Source organism: Hemitrygon akajei, chromosome 8 (genome assembly GCF_048418815.1).
Source record: "Hemitrygon akajei chromosome 8, sHemAka1.3, whole genome shotgun sequence".
Classification (NCBI taxonomy): domain Eukaryota; kingdom Metazoa; phylum Chordata; class Chondrichthyes; order Myliobatiformes; family Dasyatidae; genus Hemitrygon; species Hemitrygon akajei.
This window is the reverse complement of record NC_133131.1, coordinates 49,506,944-49,526,019: the sequence shown is the minus strand read 5'-3', so window position 1 is coordinate 49,526,019 and position 19,076 is coordinate 49,506,944. Positions and strand designations below refer to the sequence as shown.

At 41.9% G+C, this 19,076-nt stretch overlaps 1 protein-coding gene and 1 non-coding gene across 2 annotated transcripts in view; both read right to left on the bottom strand.

Annotated features, from left to right (window-relative positions):
* The window catches only part of mybbp1a (MYB binding protein (P160) 1a), a 113,170-nt gene that overhangs the window by 42,837 nt on the left and 51,257 nt on the right, over positions 1–19,076 (bottom strand). Inside the window, exons 13-19 of the mRNA XM_073053819.1 lie at positions 15,575–15,683; positions 12,878–12,974; positions 7,455–7,606; positions 6,746–6,847; positions 6,149–6,313; positions 2,981–3,154; positions 1,167–1,324 (exon numbers count right to left, since the gene is read on the bottom strand). Of these exons, the coding sequence (XP_072909920.1) occupies positions 1,167–1,324; positions 2,981–3,154; positions 6,149–6,313; positions 6,746–6,847; positions 7,455–7,606; positions 12,878–12,974; positions 15,575–15,683 (957 nt within the window). The remainder of the gene's footprint in view (positions 1–1,166; positions 1,325–2,980; positions 3,155–6,148; positions 6,314–6,745; positions 6,848–7,454; positions 7,607–12,877; positions 12,975–15,574; positions 15,684–19,076) is intronic.
* On the bottom strand, positions 2,246–2,382 carry LOC140732582 (small nucleolar RNA SNORA50). Its single transcript, XR_012100106.1, has one exon. It is a non-coding gene; the product is annotated as a small nucleolar RNA SNORA50 (small nucleolar RNA).

Here is a 19,076-nt window from a genome sequence, read left to right as displayed (position 1 = left end):
CTGGAATTACAATTCGAGGTGGAGTTTGGAGTTCAATTCTGATGTCCTCTGTAAGTTTGTATGTCCTTCCCACATGCGCATGGATTTCCTCCAGGAGCTCCAGTTTTCTCTCACACTCCGAAGACACCCCCACTGGTCATTGTAAATTGTCCTGCGATTAAGCTAGAGTTAAACTGGGGGTTTCTGGCTGGTTGGCTCAAAGGGCTGGAAAGCCTTATTCCATGCTGTATCCTTAAATAAATAAACAGAACGAGCTTCCAGACAGCTGTCACTTCAACACTGCCACCTTTATAATCTGACCTTTGTTTTCACCTCCTACATTGCTCCAACAATGGCCAACATAAGATCAAGAAACAGCACCTCATCTTCAAAAGAGTACATTGCAGGCTTTGGAACAATTTTAAATTCAATTATTTTAAGTAATCACCCATGCTTTTTACTTTCTTCATCTTCTATTGTACCTTCCTGTTTCACTTTGCTATTATTCATTTTCCTTTTCTGCTGCTATCTCTGGTCTGCATCCTATCACAGATGTCCTCTTAATTCTCTCCATCCCTCCCTCTCTGTGCAACACAACACCCTTGTTTTCTCACTTTTACAGTTCTGACAAAGGGACCTTAGCCATAAGCATCGACTGTTTCTCTCCCCAGTGATGATACTAGTGTATTTTCTGATTTGGTTTTGAAGTTAACATCTTCATTGTCCCAAACAAGATAAAACCCATGGGTTTCCTATAGCAGAGGACTCTAGTACAGAGATAGCTACACACTGTAAACAAGCCCAAGGAGCAGAACAGCCTACATCTTTCCAACAAAAGAGCTCTACTAAATTACTGTGGCAAATATCACAGTATTTTACTAAGACACGTTTGACGTAACACTAATTAATTCATTGTTTCAAAGGTAAACTTAAACAACCACTCTGCAACATGAGGTTCACCAAAATGACTTGTATCAGCAACTGTAGAGTAAACCATTTTAAACCTATTTTAAATCAGCAGCACAAAATCAGCACACATTCTCAATTCCTCTCTCTCATATACTCATTTGGGTCTGGACCGCAGCGTCAGAGGCATTTTGTTACAGAATAATTCTAAGCAACAGAATGGACATAAAGTAAAAAAACTAAGTGGTCCCCAAATTGGTTAAAGACACATAAGCACTGACTTGAAAATTTCTGCAGCCTTGCGGATGTAGTCTTGCTCCTGCTGGTTTGAATGAGAGCTCAAGTTTTCTTCAATGATCGCAATCAAAGGCTCAATGATACCAAAAACAAGTGGATTCTCAGGCTGCTTCGCAAGGAAAATTTCAATGAGGTCCAGGACCTGAAGGAAAGAAGAAGAAAATCTAATACAGAAGAAATCAAAAGTGATTGGGAATACCGAGCGCAGCATAAAGAACACTGGTCATAACTATTCAAAGATCATTTCCAGGATGTAAGTACCACCAACATGACCACCATTTATTGATCATCCATTCTTTGGTCTTGAATTTTATAACATATAAACAACTAACTGGTAATTTTTTGGTCATTGTTACTAATGGAAGTTTCCAATTCAATTCTTTTATTGTTAAATTTCTTAGGGGGCATTTCAAAGTACCATCATTTTATTGGCCCAAAACTCTGGATTATTAGTGAGTAGTAGAGACACGCCTCTAGTTGAGATGAAACTAGAAGGCAGTTGCATCGATGAAAAAGTGAAAGGGAGGATGCTACAACCACTAACTGCAGGAATAAAAAGAAAAGGCTTTTTAGTTTACCATAATATAAAAGCCTTTGCTCATAAATTGGCTGTACATAAACTCCAAAATAGATCAATGTCTCAAGCACCCAGGCGTCAGCCAATATACTGCACCGGTGTTGGAAATGGAGAACCTAGTCTCCGTGCAAAGGCTCATCACTTCAAAGTTTGCGACCAATGTAGAGGGTCAGCACCTGTATGTTCATCATGATTGCACATAACTTTGATCCAGCTTTTGTTGTGTTTGCATATTGTGATAGCATAGTGCCTAATGGCCCTGGGAGTCAGTGGTTGGACAGGTGGACAGGAAAATTAGCAGCCCAGGTATTCATTACTGTAAACAAAGGCCAGATAAAACCGTCAGCTTGCTGAGTATGAAAAATTAAAAGCAACGGACATTGGGAATTATATCACACTAAGAGGTGTACTCATACAGATTTGTCAACCACTGGCTACTGTCCAGGACTTTGCAAGTTTAATGAGCTTTTAGAAATGTAGATGATTGGATGTGACTTGCTTTTAAAAGAGGTTCTCAGTTTGTAGAGCTGAGAAACCCCAGTTATAACAAGCATTTTCTTTAGCACTATTGCTTGGCCTGTGTAGTTACGGGTGAGGACGACACAGGTTCAAAGTTAGTGCATTATCAAGAAGAGTTTGAAATGGTCATTTCAAGTAAGGGAGGTGAAAGGAAGACTTAACTCTGTTCACTTGTTGTTGAACAGTCATGTAAAATAGGCTTAACCATATGTCCCCCACAGCTGGCAGAACACATGCTTCACCATAACAGCTACCAAGCAGTCAACTCTTAAGAGTTGATAAATTTAAGTACCAAATCAGAAAAGTCTATCATAAACACCACATCAATTTCCTCCAAAAACTCGGAAGGTTCAACCTTGAGAAAAGAAAACTCTTTTGCTCATATACATAACCTATGTGCTTTTAAAAATAAAAATCATAGGAAAACTTAGAACTTTTATTTTAAATTTTCATTATTTTGATATAGGTATTAGCACAAAGGCCAGGACTTTGCTCGTTCCTAATTATTCTAGAGAAGGTAGTGAAAATAAAGCCAGTGATGGCCTGCAACACTGTCTAAAATGTTAATGTAAGCAATGGAGGAAGAACAAGGAAGGGGGGAAAGCTGGATAATTCAAAAAAAAACAACACAGGACACCTGCTGCCTGAAGTAGCTTTACCCATGTTGCCCTCCACAGCCCCATGTGTCTTTGGCCAACATACCTTTATTTTAAAATTCTTCCGTAACGTCTTCTCTTTCACCATCTTTGCCTTCTCATCTTTCGCAGCCTGAAGTCGTTTCTTGCGTTCAGAGAACAGGGCGGCAATATTCTTGTCCAATGCCATCATAGTTTCATCATCCACCTCCTCATCACTGCTGCTCTCACCCTCCTTGGACTGCGGAAGAACACAGACATTTGCAACATCTAAAGCCACAGATTTAATTTCAAAATATTACCTTCAATGATTTGGGACACCAAATATTCTTAGCACAACTCCTGCTAATAGCATCTCACTTAATCAGACATGGGATTATTCTACTCTAATACTGCAAAATAAAAATACACCTGCTATTATCAATGCTCACAGTCTAATTAAGGCAGTGGTGGCATTCACCCTTGATATAAAATTGTAAAGATTGAGATTCCAAATGCTCCTGTGGTTGTTAGGACATTGATGTTGGTTTGTTTATCTTTCCAGCTCATTTGGAGGATTTTGTGGAGACAGTGTTGATGGCACCTCTCCAGTACTTTGATATGGCTGCTGTAGGTAGCCCATGTTCCTGATACATACAGGAAGGCAAGGATCACCACTTCCGAGTAGACTATGAGCTCAGCACTGGATATGAAACCTTGACTTACAAACATCCTTTTCCTCAAAGGCTACACTGGCACTCTGAAAGTGGTGGTGAACCTCATTTCTGACAGCTGCCCTCACAGACAGGTGGTTCTTGAGATACAAAAAGTGGTCTGTATTCATGGGCTTGTCAGGCAGGGACCATCATTCTTGAGAATATTGGTGGAGGACCTTTGTTTAGTGGATGTTTAATGTGTTATGAATGTGAAGCAACTCTGAGGGGCTGAAGGGTACAAAGTCGCCCCCTCCTTTTTGAGAATCGCAAGATCGCTATTAATTCGGGTCTGGGACCCAGGAAATGAGAGAGAGACACACAGAATACACAACTAGGTGGAATGTGCCCTGACCTCAGCGGAACGGAACCACTGATAACGGCCATTGTCTCTTGGAGAAGGAATTGTGTATTGAGTACTGTACTATTCATTGAAACCCCTCAGGGGACAACCAGAGTGGTCTGGTTGAGGGATTGCATCATCCCAACCTGATTGACATCTGAGACCCCGTGAGTAAGGATAAAAGAGGGGTCTGGGGAACAACCCCTTTAGATGCACCAGGAGAAACGCTAGAAATCCCGTGATAGCGTTTTATAGCGAATGCCGGTGAGGGCTCGTGTGCGTCCTCCCTTGCCGGGGTGGCAGGCTCATCACGGAAGAACGGTTTAGCTAAAGGAGAGGCCACAAGTGAACGGCCACGACAACGAGACTCCTGACGGATCGAAATCATAAAGGAAAGCCGGCAAGTTTTTCCTCAAATCTCTCTCTCTCTCTCCAACAATTGCAACACAGCGATCCCCAACAGCTGCAGCCTGCATGAACTGAACGAACTATATCTTTCCATCGGACAATACATTATCCCCTAGACAACGATAGAGCTTATTTCTTATTGATTATTATTATACCCGCACTTTTAGATTTAGTATTGACGACGTATATTATCTGTATATTTGCATTGATATTATTTTTGTGTATTTTTACTAATACTGTTAAAAATAGTATCATCAGACTTCAATGGATGTCTCCATCTTTGCTGGTAAGTGACCCAGTTACGGGGTTCGTAACAAATGCAATCCTGTGCTCTCGTATGCCTGATAAACAAATTAAAGAAGATTTGAAGTTTGGCCTCAGAATGTGTACACATACATGTTGTCTATGCACCATCTCTCTGCTCTCTCTAGGAGAGTTAGCTACCCGGCGGCAGTGTCAGTGGAGTGGAACTGTACAGTTTCATATTCATTCTGTTCATTAGTTCCACTCCAGCAGAAAGCTTCTTGGAGATTAGAGGTAGCTATGGTGTAAAAGATGAAGCACCCCTTCAGAACAAAGATGAGAAGGAATTCCTTTGGCCAGAAGGTGGTGAATCTGCGGAATTCATTGCCACAGATGGCTACGGAGGTCAAGTCATTAGGTATACAAGTTGATAGGTATTTAATTAGTAAGGGCGTCAAAGGTTAAGAGGAGAAGGCGAGAGAATGGAAAGAGGGAGGAAATAAATAATTCAGCTGTAATCAACTGGTGGAGCATACTCAATGAGCCTAATGAACTAATTTTGCTCCTGTGTCTTATGATAGTGCTCCATTAGACAGCCAATTGAATATTTTCTAGATCTAGATTCATTGAGGATAGCACTCAATTACCCAGCACATCCCCTACTCTCACCATCTGTACCCAGGTTTTGCCCAAAGGAAAATATCAAGAATCTGGGACAGGACAGGACAGGGAATGAAAAGAAGGAAAAGGGAGTGAAAGGTCTCAATGAATCAGATGCACAGGAGCAGAAAGTGGGGGAAAAAAGGATGTGAATGGCAAGGTGCAAGGGAGGGTGGGGAGCAAGTGTCGGAAGAAAGGCAAATGTGGGAGGAGGCTGGGAGGTACACTGATGGAAGAGAGATTCAAGGGCAAGGAAGGCTGTTATGAAATGGGAACAAAAAGGTGGGTGTTCATGGAGCATATGACAGGAAAACATGTGCCTAAATCTACCTAGGAATGTGCACTAGTTATCTTGGATCTCTTATACCAGTCCAAGACCTTGCATGTGCGGTAGCCAATGTGCAAGAAGAATTCACTACTCTGGCATGCATCCATTCCAGGGAGAACACTGCCGAAATAATTGTGCTTATTAGCTGATTGCTGACTGAAAGATCTTACTGATTGGTAGATAGAAAGTAGCAAAGGCTAATCTTCAAAAATACTGTCAAAAAATGGTGTTGGAATTCCTTTCTTTTAAGCACTTTAGTTAATGAACATTGAGAGGGCTTGCATACATTCTAAAACCAATGTCAAGGTTACTGTCATGTGCACAAGTATGTGTATGCACAGATGCAATGAAAAACTTACTAGCAGCAGCTTCAAAAGCACATAGCATCATGTAAGAAGCATTCACAAGAAAAACACATAAGGCATAAATTAAACTCAAATTAAGTGCCAAAGATAAAAGGGGAATTAGCTCTCTCTCTCTCCCCCCCCCCCTAGTCAACCCCCTGTGCATCTGCACAACAATCCACATCATGTTATGATTTGTCACCTTCCTAAATCTCACCATTATGTTTGCTGTCTTCAGGACCTTCATCAATTCCATGCGAAAATTTTCATCAACAGCTTCCTCCTCTTCACCCTCCTCCTCACTACCACTTTTGTCATCATCACTATCATCATCGGCATCATCATCTTCCTCCTCCTCTGATTCATCACTGTTGCTCTCCATCTAGGAACAGATCAAAAATGAAAACCCAGCAGTCACACAAATAAGAAAAGGTTAAGGAGAGAAGAGAAAGAGGGATTAAAAAGTCTAAGTTCCATAGCAACTCTAACGGAAGCATTATAAACTATCAACTACTATAAGGTACTTTAAAACTTTGTAAATAATTTGTACAATTCCATTTAAAAATTATGGATCTGAGTGTGTATGTCAGTCATGACATGCATTGGGGACTCCTACACCACAACAGGAAGCACTGGAGGGATCATTGTTGATCCATTTAGAGCCCATCTGTATCAGATAACCATCAGCTAGGGTGAGACTCAGTATGAAATAAAGATAATCTGTACTTGATTCTTGCTAAAAACCTTGCAGCTCAAATTACAGTTTTGAAAATAGCAAGAAGAAATTCTACAGAAAATCTATGTGAAATCTAACCTCATCTTCATTTGACGAGTCAACTTTTGTTTTAGGCTTCTCGAAGTCTTCGGTTACTATCAAGGCACTCTCTTCACCTTCTTCAGTTGCTGGGTTAAAGACCTGCCCAAGAGAAAGTAACTTCAGTTAACCAGTTCTGAGGAATCTTTGGACTCAACTCAGGCAATTCCTTACCAACAATGTACTCAAACATACATACATGCTAAGAGCCAATTATTAACTCTCAATAGATCTACAGATGTATCAGTAACCGCAGAGATTACATCAGCTCAGTGCATACAGAGAGTTTAGGCAAATGGATTCATGTATTGTTTTAGACTATTGGAACTATATTCACTCATCAACTGACTTTGCCTGAGGATGGGAGAAAGAGTTTCTCAGTTTTTCCCCTCTGAATGTCAGGGTAGTATATGGTAACATATACAACTTTGATATTAAATTTACTTTGAACTTTGTTTCATAGCCAATAAATGAAGTGGTTAATTTAGGCTTGGTGGTGTGGGTTAATGAAAATATTTCAAGCTTTCTTAGCCAAGTGCACAGAACACACAACATTGGCCTGAAACTATCAGAGGATTTATTGTTGCATCAAATTGGACAAGATGCTTAAATCTCATGGAACTTGAATGAACAACTTTCTGAGTTGTGTAAGAGTGATGCTGAAAAAAGGAAAAAGGCAAAAGGATATGGCAAATTCCCCATTACTCACATCTAGGATGAGCTGCAGTGCTTCCTTAGTCACGTGGGGACAGATCCGCATAAACACCATCTTTGAGACTTGTCGCATCAAACGACTTGTTTGGGAGAGAAGGGACAGTAGAATTTCAACCACAACCTCTACCCATTCTGGCTCTTCCTTTTCTAAAAACAGACAATTAAAGTATGACATTTTAAAGAGAGAATAAGAGAGAGATTGACTTATTTGTCGCATGTACATTGAAACATAACAGCAAGCTGCATTGTCTGTGCCAATGACCAACACAATCAGAGGATGTGTTGGGGAGAGCCTGCAAGTGTCACCAAGACTCCAGCGCAAACACATTGTTAAATGCGTATCCCTGCCACTTAATGCACAGTTCAGGACAGATCTGAACTGTGATCTTTTAATCTTCTTGTTACTCATGGGGCCATCCTTCAACACACTAACAAAAGGTGTCGGACCACTATGCACGTCCCTGGACAACGAGGGCAAAAACGTCCCCAATGTCGCCCTCACCCTGATGGCCAGCTTCCTGTGTGGCTGCATCAGGTTGTGTGTGGATCCCAGGTACGTGGGCACCAGGTACCACTGTGTGCCCAGGTTCTACCTGTCGCCCTGGCTACGAAGGATGGGTCTGGCCCCTTTACCATGCAAAACCTGTCACCCCGGTCATTGCCGCCATAACTGTCCTTCGTAGAGAAGTTCTTGCAGGTCAACGCCTTTGACCACAGGGCCATCAGGCAGTGGTCAGCATGTAAGGTTCTGCAGGCACTGCAGGAGAAGATGTGATGGACACAGTGGGGGGGTTCCCTGAGCAGACCGTCCAGTTCATCTGGCAAAATGCCTCATTGCCAGACCTCACCATCAGACACCAAGACCTCGCCTGGCTGGCGGTGAGAGGGGCCCTCCCAGTCCGATCCCTCCTGTACGCCCGGAATGTCGTCCCCACACCCCTCTGCCCACGGGAGGACTGCAGTGAGGGAGGAGGAGTCGGTGACCCACCTCTTTGCACACTGTGGGTTCGCGGAGTAGGTGTGGAGGAGGATGGAAGGGGCTGTGTCGAGATACATCCCCAGCAGCTGCGTAACAGAGGACTCTCTGATCTACGGGCTGTTCCCGGGGATGCACACCGAGACCAACATCCGGTGCTGCTGGCAGATCATCAACTCGGTGAAAGACGCTCTTTGGTCGGCCCGAAACTTGATGGTCTACCAGCACACGGAGATGTCTGTGGGAGAATGCTGCTGACTGGCACATTCTCGGCTGCAGGAGTACGTGCTGAGGGACGCACTCAAACTCGGTGCAGCCACCGCAAGGGCCGGTGGGGAAGGACCACAGTCTAGGGTTCATCTCCCGTGGGAGTTGAGGGGTAAGGGGGCAGGGTGTATACCCCTGAACAAGTATGTAAATATGAAGTAACAGAGTGTCACCTGGGTGGCAAAGTGTGGGAATGTAAAGACTGTAATGGAAACATTTGTAAAGGACTGAGAGTCACTGAATGGTTTATTGTACATAATTTTATTTTTGAATAAAGTATATTTTGTTTAAAAAAAACAAAAGGTGTCAAGTTGTACTGAGAAACCTTTGGAACAGACAGCAGTATTGAATATTCAAAGGGGTTCTGCTACTTGGAATGTTCTACTATTGTAATACGTAATTCTGCAAATTTACCTGACACTATTCAAAATGCTAAAGTAGGTGATTATAGCTATTGAAACTATAGTTTGTAGCGATGTACTACATACAGAGCTAGAAACAACGACACGCAGTCGGTAAGTTGTTTCGAGACTAGTTTATTCAAACTTCGCGGCGCTGGCTTTTCATCCCTAGTTCCAGCCCTCTCCGGGCAGAAATTATGTCAGAGGTACATTACCAAAGTCTCCCCCGCGTGCGGGCTATTTATGAGCTGGTTCACCTGCGCAGAAAGTGGGTCGCCACAAGTTAATAGTTTTTTCTTATCTTTGTATTGAAGTATAAAACTGTGTCAAGAGGGTGTGATACTCTTGGATTTTCCTAAATGCTCTCTCCTGGATGTTTGCTGTGCAAATAAAGCCTTTGATTATGACTGACTAAAACAGCTACACAGAAAATGTAACTGGGAAAAATTAGAGTTGGAGGTGGAGTTAAGATGGCGCTAAACAGCAGCTCCTTTGCTTGCATCTTCAGAAACAGCTCTATTTCCATCTTTAATATCTTCATTTCAGGGTTCTTTTGAAGACCCACAGACTTCGGTTCTTTTGTGGGAATAGGACCCATTCTCCGGGTTTCAGGACCGGCCACTGTTCGGCCTGAGAGGCAGCCTAGTATTTGGATCAAGGGTCAGTGTCACGGCAGGAGACTCATGTGTCGTTGGGGAGGCCGGAAAATCTTCCGATGTAGGCCTAAAGACCCAAGATCCTTGCAATGTTCAGGCACAGGGCTCATAAATAGTGATAAAACAGACTTTTGAACATCATAAACCAGCGGGTTGTTGTTATGTCTCCCGCTCGCTGTGAAAATGGGGGACACCTCCCTCTCCCTTACTAGGGAGAGAGAGAACCTGTGGTTTGTCGAATGCCGGATGAGGTAACTGTAAGGTCTGTGTCTTAGCTATCGCCTAGCTCACGCTTGTGTTCAGTAGCAGGTGTGCTTTTTTTTTGCCGGGATGGGGAGAGGGGAGCTTTCGGGTTCTCACGTTTAACTGTCGGTCATTCTTTGGGGCACTTCTCTGTTTTTGTGGATGGTTGCAAAGTAAAAGCATTTCAGGATGTATACTGTATACATTTCTCTGACATTAAATTGAACCTCTGAACTGTGCCAAATGATTGGAAGCGCATCATTGCTCTTATGGATAGCACCTTAGCACACATCTTCCACCACAAAACTAACAAGTGCAAAAGGAAAGCAGAGAATGTGTCCTCATTATGAGCTGGTGCTTGGCACCTTACAGGCTACACAGAATGCAAACAGCTGCACATGCAAACACAACACCCTGCTCAGTACATTGCTCAGTTCCACATTTCAGAAAGTACAAGTTGGCCTGGGAGGAAGTACTGTGTTGGCTCACAGGAATAGTGCAGAAGATAAAAAATTTAATTTGTGAAAGACGGGTTACAGTTTTGCATTCTCAGTTATGGCAGATTAAATATCTCAATTAGAGCACTGCATAAAGTGAATAAAATAGCAGACTTGATGAGGAAAATCAAATATTTTGCTTGCAGTAGAAGTTTAAAACAAGAAGCTGAGATGGACATGACTTAAAAATTACACAATGGCCTGTCTGGACATTACCGATGTGAGGAAGCACTCTTTCAGACAATAGCAGAAGTCTGGAACTTTTAACCCTTAAGAAGCTGTTGAGATCGAGAGATAATTGAAAAGTGATAGCTTCACCCAACAACGTGAAGGATATGGAAGTAAATCAGATGTAACTAATGCAGGTCAGTTGTAATCCGAATGAAGGTAGAAACAGGATCAAGCATCTGCCACTTCTGTACATTTCTGATAGGCAGGGAGCATTTTAAACAAAAATTACTTTCGCATTTAAACTTTTTGGGGTTAGGTTCCCATGTGGAATAATATCACACCAAAGTACTAAGTTATTTTGTAGGAACATTCTTTTGAACAGTAGAACTGTGTCTCAAGACAGCTTTGTCACCATGGGAAAATCACGCCTAAACGCTGTTTCATCAGAAGAAAAAACTTACTGTTCTGGGAAAGAGTAAATTTGAAAGGGAATTGACTTCAGTTTCGAAGCTACGTTTACCACAGTGTATTGCATTGTACTGCTGCCACAAAGACAACAAATATTACGATATATCCAGTGATATTAAACCCGATTCTGAAACACTTCAGATAAACACATAAGCATCCAAGCAGCTGTCCTGTACAGGTGTCAGGAGAGTGAAAGACACCATACTGTTTTATAGAAATGCTCCAGAGGCATCCAGTGGTGGTTAATAAGCACTACACAGCCCAACATCTTACACAGTACGAGAATTCAAAAGAAATCCTAATGGTCGACGTTAAGAATATTAGCAAAGTAGGCTATCAGCTGCCTCCCCCATGTTCTGTCACTCAGCAAGTTCACAGATGTTTCTCTCTTGGCCTCAATACCATTCTTCTGCTCTCTCTTCATATCCTTCAAATCCCTTGTGGAAGAGAAGTTTGTCAATCTCTACCCTGAATATATTTAATGACACAATCCGTCCCAGTCGCCTAGAGCATAGAACTCCAAAGATGCACAACCCTCAGAAAAAATTCCTTCTCATTTCTCTCTACATATGTGTCATCTTATTCTGAAACTATGTCCCTGATTCTGGGTGCCTCTATTAGAGGAGATATCATCTTAGGAGGGTGGACATCAAGAATCTTAAATGTGTCAAGGAGATCACTGCACATTCCTCTAATCTCCAATCAGTGCAGGCCATAAATTTCTCAACCTTTCTTCATACACAAATCTCTTCATCCCAGGTGTCAACCTAGTCAATCTTTGCTGTACTGCTTCCAATACAATCTGGTGAAACTTCTCTACATTGCCTTCCTTACTCTTGTACTTAATCACCTGTGTCACCTCTTCAAAAAAAAAAAAATTCAGTCACGTTCATAAGTTCATAAGACACGACATGCCCTGCACAAAGCCATGCTAACTGTCCCAGAGCAGGCTATGCCGTTCCAAATCCACATAAATCCTATCCTTAAAAGTCCTTTCCAATACCTTCCCTACCACTGTCATGAGGATTTTCTTTACTTCTCTTCACAAACGAGGGCACGCTCCAGTCCTCTAGGACCTTGCCTGTTGCTACCGAGGACACAAAGATCCAAGTCAAAGACCCTGCAATCTCCTCACTTAATATTCTGGGATATGTGCCATCAGGCCCTGGGGACTTAATGCACTTCTTCACTTCAGAAGACCCAGCACTACCTCATCCTTAGAAGTCAAACTGTCTGAGCACATTAGCCTGCCCCATTGTGTTTCCACTATCCTCCAAAACCTTCTCCTTGGTAAATAGCAGTGCTAGTGCCTCAGCCAAGCTCAAATATGTTCCTTTATCTTTGAATAAACCTACTCTCTTCTTTGTTATCCTCTTTTGCTTACAAGTATAAAATGTCTTGGGATGCTCCGATCTTGGCCTTCCTAATTGCCTGCTATCTTTACATTACAAAAGGGCCCAGTCTGATTTGAGTTCCCTAATGCTTAGTGTATGCTTCCTTTCCCTTCCTACTGAAATTTATGAACTCTCGGGTCACCTAAGGTTTCCTTATACGTCATGATTCTTGCTGAAAGAAACAATGCTGTATGCTTCAGACACTCTATATTGTAGCAATTCAAACCAGTCTCACGTAAAGATTTTACAAAATAACAAGTAGTGTCCAATTCTATGGTCCCATCACCAGGAGGTTACAGGCTAAAATAGAAGATGCAAACTGCTGTTGCATTGAGCTGTACTCACTTGACAGACGTTTTGAGCTCTTTTTAGTTTTCTTTACCTCCCACTTCTCCAAACACTTGTGCAGGTCACTTAATAACTCTAGAGAATCCTCCTCAACCTAGAGAGGAAAACAGAAAAAAAAGGTTGTAGAGAACAGGACAACCAAAGCACTACTGCCAGGACTTCCACGTACGTTAGATTTTGAAGGTTAATGCTTGTTTCTTCATTGCTTGCCCTTAATGTAGAGATTACCAAAGTAGTGAATACATCATTAAATTCACCACATGAAGAACAAGGATTTAATGAGGGAATTAATGAGTAAGAACAAATGGAACAAGAATGCAGCAATTAGAAAATGCTCATTTCATAAAACTTTGGTTAGTATCCTATGGATTTTTCAGTATCATAGAGCACAGAAAAATGGCCCTTAAGCCCCACATGCCCATGCTATTCTTCCACCACTCATTTAATCTAATCCCATTTTTCCTCTTATATCCCCATCAACTTCGTTCCTCCTGCCACCAATCTATACAGGAGGCATTTCACCAATCATGACACCTACAGCCCCTGGGCAAAACTGGAGCAACCAAGGGAGACCCATGTGTTGGCAACATGTACAAACTTCACACAAGCAGAGCTGTGAGACAGGAGCAAGACATCTCATGCCAGCACTTGCTGCTGCCTTGCCAGTTCTGCACGTACTTCCCAGCAAATCAGGAGTCAATCCGATTCTCTACTGACAGTTTCAGCAGTGGTTTCTTATCCACAGTTTATCAAGATCATTCCAGGAAGGAAACACCCCAACTTTCCTGTGGGTTGGCGGCACACAATTATAGATGCACATCATTGTGACTGACTCTCAAACTCTCACTGAATGACACATGCAGGTCACTTAGTCACAACAAGCAAGTCCACCAACTGCTCCAGCCATTTGGACAATTGTTACGTACTCGTGACACGTGACAGTGGTACCCTTGTCAGTGACTGGGGTTGAAGTTATACTGGACTTGAGGTAATGGTCTTGTGATGGTGGAGTGACGTCATTTTCCAGCCAGTAGAGGTCATGTGACAGGTTTTTTTTTACTACAGGGTATAAGAGGAGGACCCCACCCTGTGGGGAGGGGCAGTTCGTGGCTGGATTTGCCAAGCTGACTTCATGCCACTGCGTGACTTAATGTGATGATGCAGTTTAGTTGCAAAATGAAGTTTTATCTAATGCTTAAAGTTTAAAAGGTCATTGCCAGCAGTTTCTTTACTGTGGAGAGTGAAGATAAAAGTTCGGGAGTTAAAGATTGAGGAGAATCGAATTTCGACGGTGGAATGGGTTCGACCTTGTGTGATCCTCATTCGGAAGGATTTCGTTGACTGTTCTTGTGTTAATCTCTGCGGGATAGCAGGAGATTGAGGACAGTGTGGAAGGAAAGGTCAGTGCCTTTAAACCGTTACGTTTCATAAAATTCTACGTGGGAAGAGTCCGACGCCGGGGATCGAAGGAAAATGACGTGGAAGAGAATTTAAATCACCTTAAAAAGTCTCTCCTTTTAAATGGACTGAGCATTTTGAACTTTTGGCAATATCGCTTTAAACAACAGTTTTTGCAATATCGCTTTAAGAACTGTGAAGCTGCCGCACAGCAGCTGTTTTCCAGTTACGTTAGTGTTTGTTTACTTTTGGGGGGGTTTGTTTTCAGTGTTTAATAAACGTGTTATTTGTTACCCTTGCCTAACTCACATATATTTATTGTTGCCTGAATACGTAACACAATAAACATCAGCCTTTCCAGCAAACTCATCTGAAGTAGCATTTTTCTAAAATTAAAAGTTGCTTCTACTGAAAGCCTTTAAAATATTTAAATTGCATAAAGATGAAGGTAAGTTCTCATTGGGGCTTCTCGCTAGTTAAAAGTGAATAAGGAGTTTAACTCAAATTTAGTTAGTGGATTACCACATTTAGTGTAGCGTTCAACTACCCAGTACACAAAATATATATTTTGCATTATTAGTTCATGTTAAGTTAGTCAATTAAGAACAAAGATCAAGTTAAATGCTTGAACTGGTCTCAACACCCATGGGTCCACCAGTGGACCTAGGAAAGGCACTAGGTCTGAACATGAAACCCACCCAACAATCAATCAGCTGGCTGGGCTCATCCATGAAAACTGGTGCCTATGAACAGTAATAGAATTGAACCCAGGATACAGAGTGCTTCACTAAATGAAAGAATGGACAATGGAAAGCAGTCTAGTTTGTCAGTTCGCCACGTTTTCAGACAGAAGATAAACTGAACAAACTGACTGCTACAGTTTATTTAAAGAGCCTCCAAAAAGATAACTCTTGCAATACAGCAGTTCACGTATTGGAATTTCGCCCTTAAAGAATTCACAATTCTCTCCCAAAATACCTGGGGCACAGAATAAAAATTTGCTTTTATTTTATTAAGTTTGTGGGGAAAAAGTAAGCAGAATTTTTTTCCACTCGCCATTTTCTAAATGCATACACAGATTACTTAACTTCGTATTATGAAAAAAAAATCACAAAAACAGATGTTTTCTAGGAATGCAACCATTTGTCTCCATAGGGCGAGGGGAGTTCAATGTTTCTATACAATTGAATCACCTGATTCCAATTTTAACAAAATGATTACAAATTTTCTTTTGCATCGCAATAAAAATTGGGAAATTATGATGCTCGATCCCATCTATGAATGCTCTGCACGTACCTTGAAGAGCTGTATGCCTACAAGCAGGAAGAGCAGCTGGAAGGCTGAGGCCTCTGGTTTCTGAGCAGCTTTTGATTTTTTCTGCAGACTTTCAATGGACTGGAGCATTCTAGAAAGGAAGGAGTAACTTATGAGTAATAAGTGGCCAATTCTAACCAAACAAGGTAAACATAACAAGAATGGTCAGCAACCTAGTACAGGCATCCAAGACAGATAATACTTTAAAAGACAGAATAACATGTCACCTGATTAAGATACAGGTTTTAACTTTCAAATATATCATTGCAAAAACTAGTAAATAAGGACACTGCAGTGTGCAAAGTAGTAATTGCTGTTGTTCTGAAGACTTATAGAACTTAGAACCAGAAATGAAGGAATTATTATACATTTCCAATCCAGAGGGGAACCAGATGGTGGTGCTCCCATGCACTTGCCACCCTTGTTCTTCTTGACAATAAAGATTCTGGTAAGCCCTGCAGATAATGCACTAACTCCTCCATCATCCACAATTCTGATCAAATAATTTCTGGAGTCAAGAGCAGACACTTTTACCTCACCTACGGAATATGCTCGACATTTGATGAAAACTGCGACAAAGTTTAGAATTTTGTGGTCCAGAAAAACCCAAACTGGGCATTGGCAAGCAAGTTATCAGATCACACTGCATAAGATTGACACCTTACATCTGAAGCTCCAGTTTACAAGCCATTTCAACTCCCCTTCTCATTCCGATCTGTCTGCTCTCACCCTTCTGTACTAAGTGTTCTGTACAAACTAGAATAGTAACTGCATTCCACCATGTAGACTATAACTCAATGGTATGAGTATTGAATTTTTCAATTTCAAGTAGCCCCTACCCATTGTGTTCCTTACTCTTTCCTGATCCATGCAGATTCTTTCACCCACCCTTCTTTCCAAACACATATACCACCCCCCTCCAAGTAGTTTCTTTCCTCTCTCACACCTGGTCACTTACCCATCACCAACACTTAAACCACTATTGCCTTCTGTGCAGGTGCCAGCTACCATGCCATCTTGGACAATGTCTCCCATCCACTCCATAATGTACTGGTTAGGCACAGGAGTACATTCAGCCAGAGACTCATTCCACCGAGATGCAACACTGAGCGTCATAGAAAGTCATTCCTACCTGTGGACATCAATCTTTACAACTGCTCCCTCGGAGTGTCAGACACTCTGAGCCAATAGGCTGGTCTTGGACTTATTTCCACTTGGCATAATTTACTTAGTATTAGTTAATTATTTCTGGTTTTTATTTTGCTATATTTCTACTCTATTCTTGGTTGGTGCAACTATAACGAAACCCAATTTCCCTCAGGATCAATAAAGTACGTCCGCCCGTCTGTCTGTCAATCAGTCTCATCAGGGTGAGTCATAATGGGGAGAGAGGGAGAGGAGAAGAGCCACTTGAAAAGAACAAGACTTGTAGGGAGTATGTCATAATTTGAAGTAGTGAATGAAAAAGATATTGTTGCAAGGCAGGTGCCATTTGAAAAAATAAAGACTCATCAGGAGTGAGTTTTATTTGAGCCAATAAAAAATAAAGGAGGTGTAAACAGCGGGGCCATTGTTGAAGAGGGCCAATGTTAAAGTACAAAAGTTCAAAGTTTAAAACAAATTTATTATCAAGGTACATATACGTCACCATATACAACCCTTAGATTTATTTTCTTGTGGGCATACTCAATAAATCCATAATAAAATAATATCCATAATAGAATCAATGAAAGATCGCACCAACTTGGGTGCTCAACCAATGTGCAAAAGACCACAGTCTGCACAAATACAAAAATAAATAATAATAATAAATAAATAAGCAATAAATAGAGAACATGTGATGAAGAGTCCTTGAAAGTGAGTCCGTAGGTTTTGGGAATATTTCAATGATGGAGCAAGTGAAGTTAACCCCTTCAGTTCAAGAGCCTGATGGTTGAGGGGTAATATCTGTTCCTGAAGCTGGAAGTGCGAGTAATGAGGCTCCTGTACCTTCTTCCTGATGACAGTAGCAAGAATAGAGCATATTTTAGGTGGCAGTGGTTCTCAATAATGGATGCAGCTTTCCTGCAACAAAACTTCATGTAGGTGTGCTCACTGGTGGGGAGGGCTTTACATGTGATGGACTGGGCCGTGTCCACTACTCTTGCAAAATTTTCCATTCGAGGGCATTGGTGTTTCCATACCACACCGTTACGCAGCCACACTCCAGCACATATCTATAGAAATTTCTCAAAGCTTTAGACAGCATACCAAATCTTTGCAAACTTCCTAGAGGTGCTGCCATGTTTTCTTTGTAATTGCAATTACGTGCTGGGCCCAGGACAGGTCCTATGAAATGATAACACTGAGCATTTTAAAGTTGCTGACCCTCTCCACCTCTGATGAGGACAGGATCATGGACCTCTGGTTTTGTCCTCCTGAAGTCAATAATCAGCTCTTTGGCTTTGCTGACATTGGCTGTTGTTAAGTCACCACTCAGCCAGATTGTCAATCTCCCTCCTGTATGCTGATTCGACACACCTTGATTCAGCCCAAGACAGCAAACTTCAATATGGCATTGGAGCTGTGACCAGCCACACAGTCATATATAAAGTCAGTAGAGCAGAGGACTGAGCACACAGTCTTGTGATGCACCCGTGCTGATAGATATTAAACATAGAAACAAAGCTGTGCCGAACATGTCCTTACCTTAGAAATTACCTAAAGTTACCCATAGCCCTCTGTTTTTCTAAGCTCCACGTACCTATTCAGGAATCTCTTAAAAGACCCTATCATATCCGCCTCCACCACCGTCACTGGCAGCCCATTCCACGCACTCACCACTCTCTACATAAAACAAAATTACCCATGACATCTCCTCTGTACCTGCTTCCAAGCACCTTCAAACTGTGCCCTCTCATGCTAGCCACTTCAGTCTGGGAAAAAGCCTGACTATCTACATGATCAATGCCTCTCATTGTCTTATACACCTCTATCAGGTCACCTCTCATGTTGAGATTTTATTACCAATCCCATCTAATTGGGGCCTGCAAGTGAGGAAATTGAGGATCCAATTGCACAAGGGGGTACTGAGGCCAAGGTTGTGAAGCTCATTGCTTAGTTCTGAGTGAATGACGGCATTGAACACCAAGCTAAAGTTGATAAAAGAGCACCCTGATTTATGCATCTTTGCTGTTTCAGGATTGAGCGAAGAGCCAATAAAACTGCGTATCTGTAGACCTGTAGAGTGGATCCAAGTCACTTCTCAGGCAGGATTTGATACGTTTCATCATCAACTCTCAAAACACTTCATCATAGTGGATGTAAATACTACTGGACGATAGTCATTCAATTAGGTTACCACGTTCTTCTTAGGCACGGTACAAGTGAAGCCTACTTGAAGTAGGTAGGTACCTCAGACTGCTGAAGCAGTATCTCAGTGAACACTCTAGCCAGTTGATCAGCACAGGTCTTTAGTAGTTGGCAGGTACCCAGTCTGGGCCAG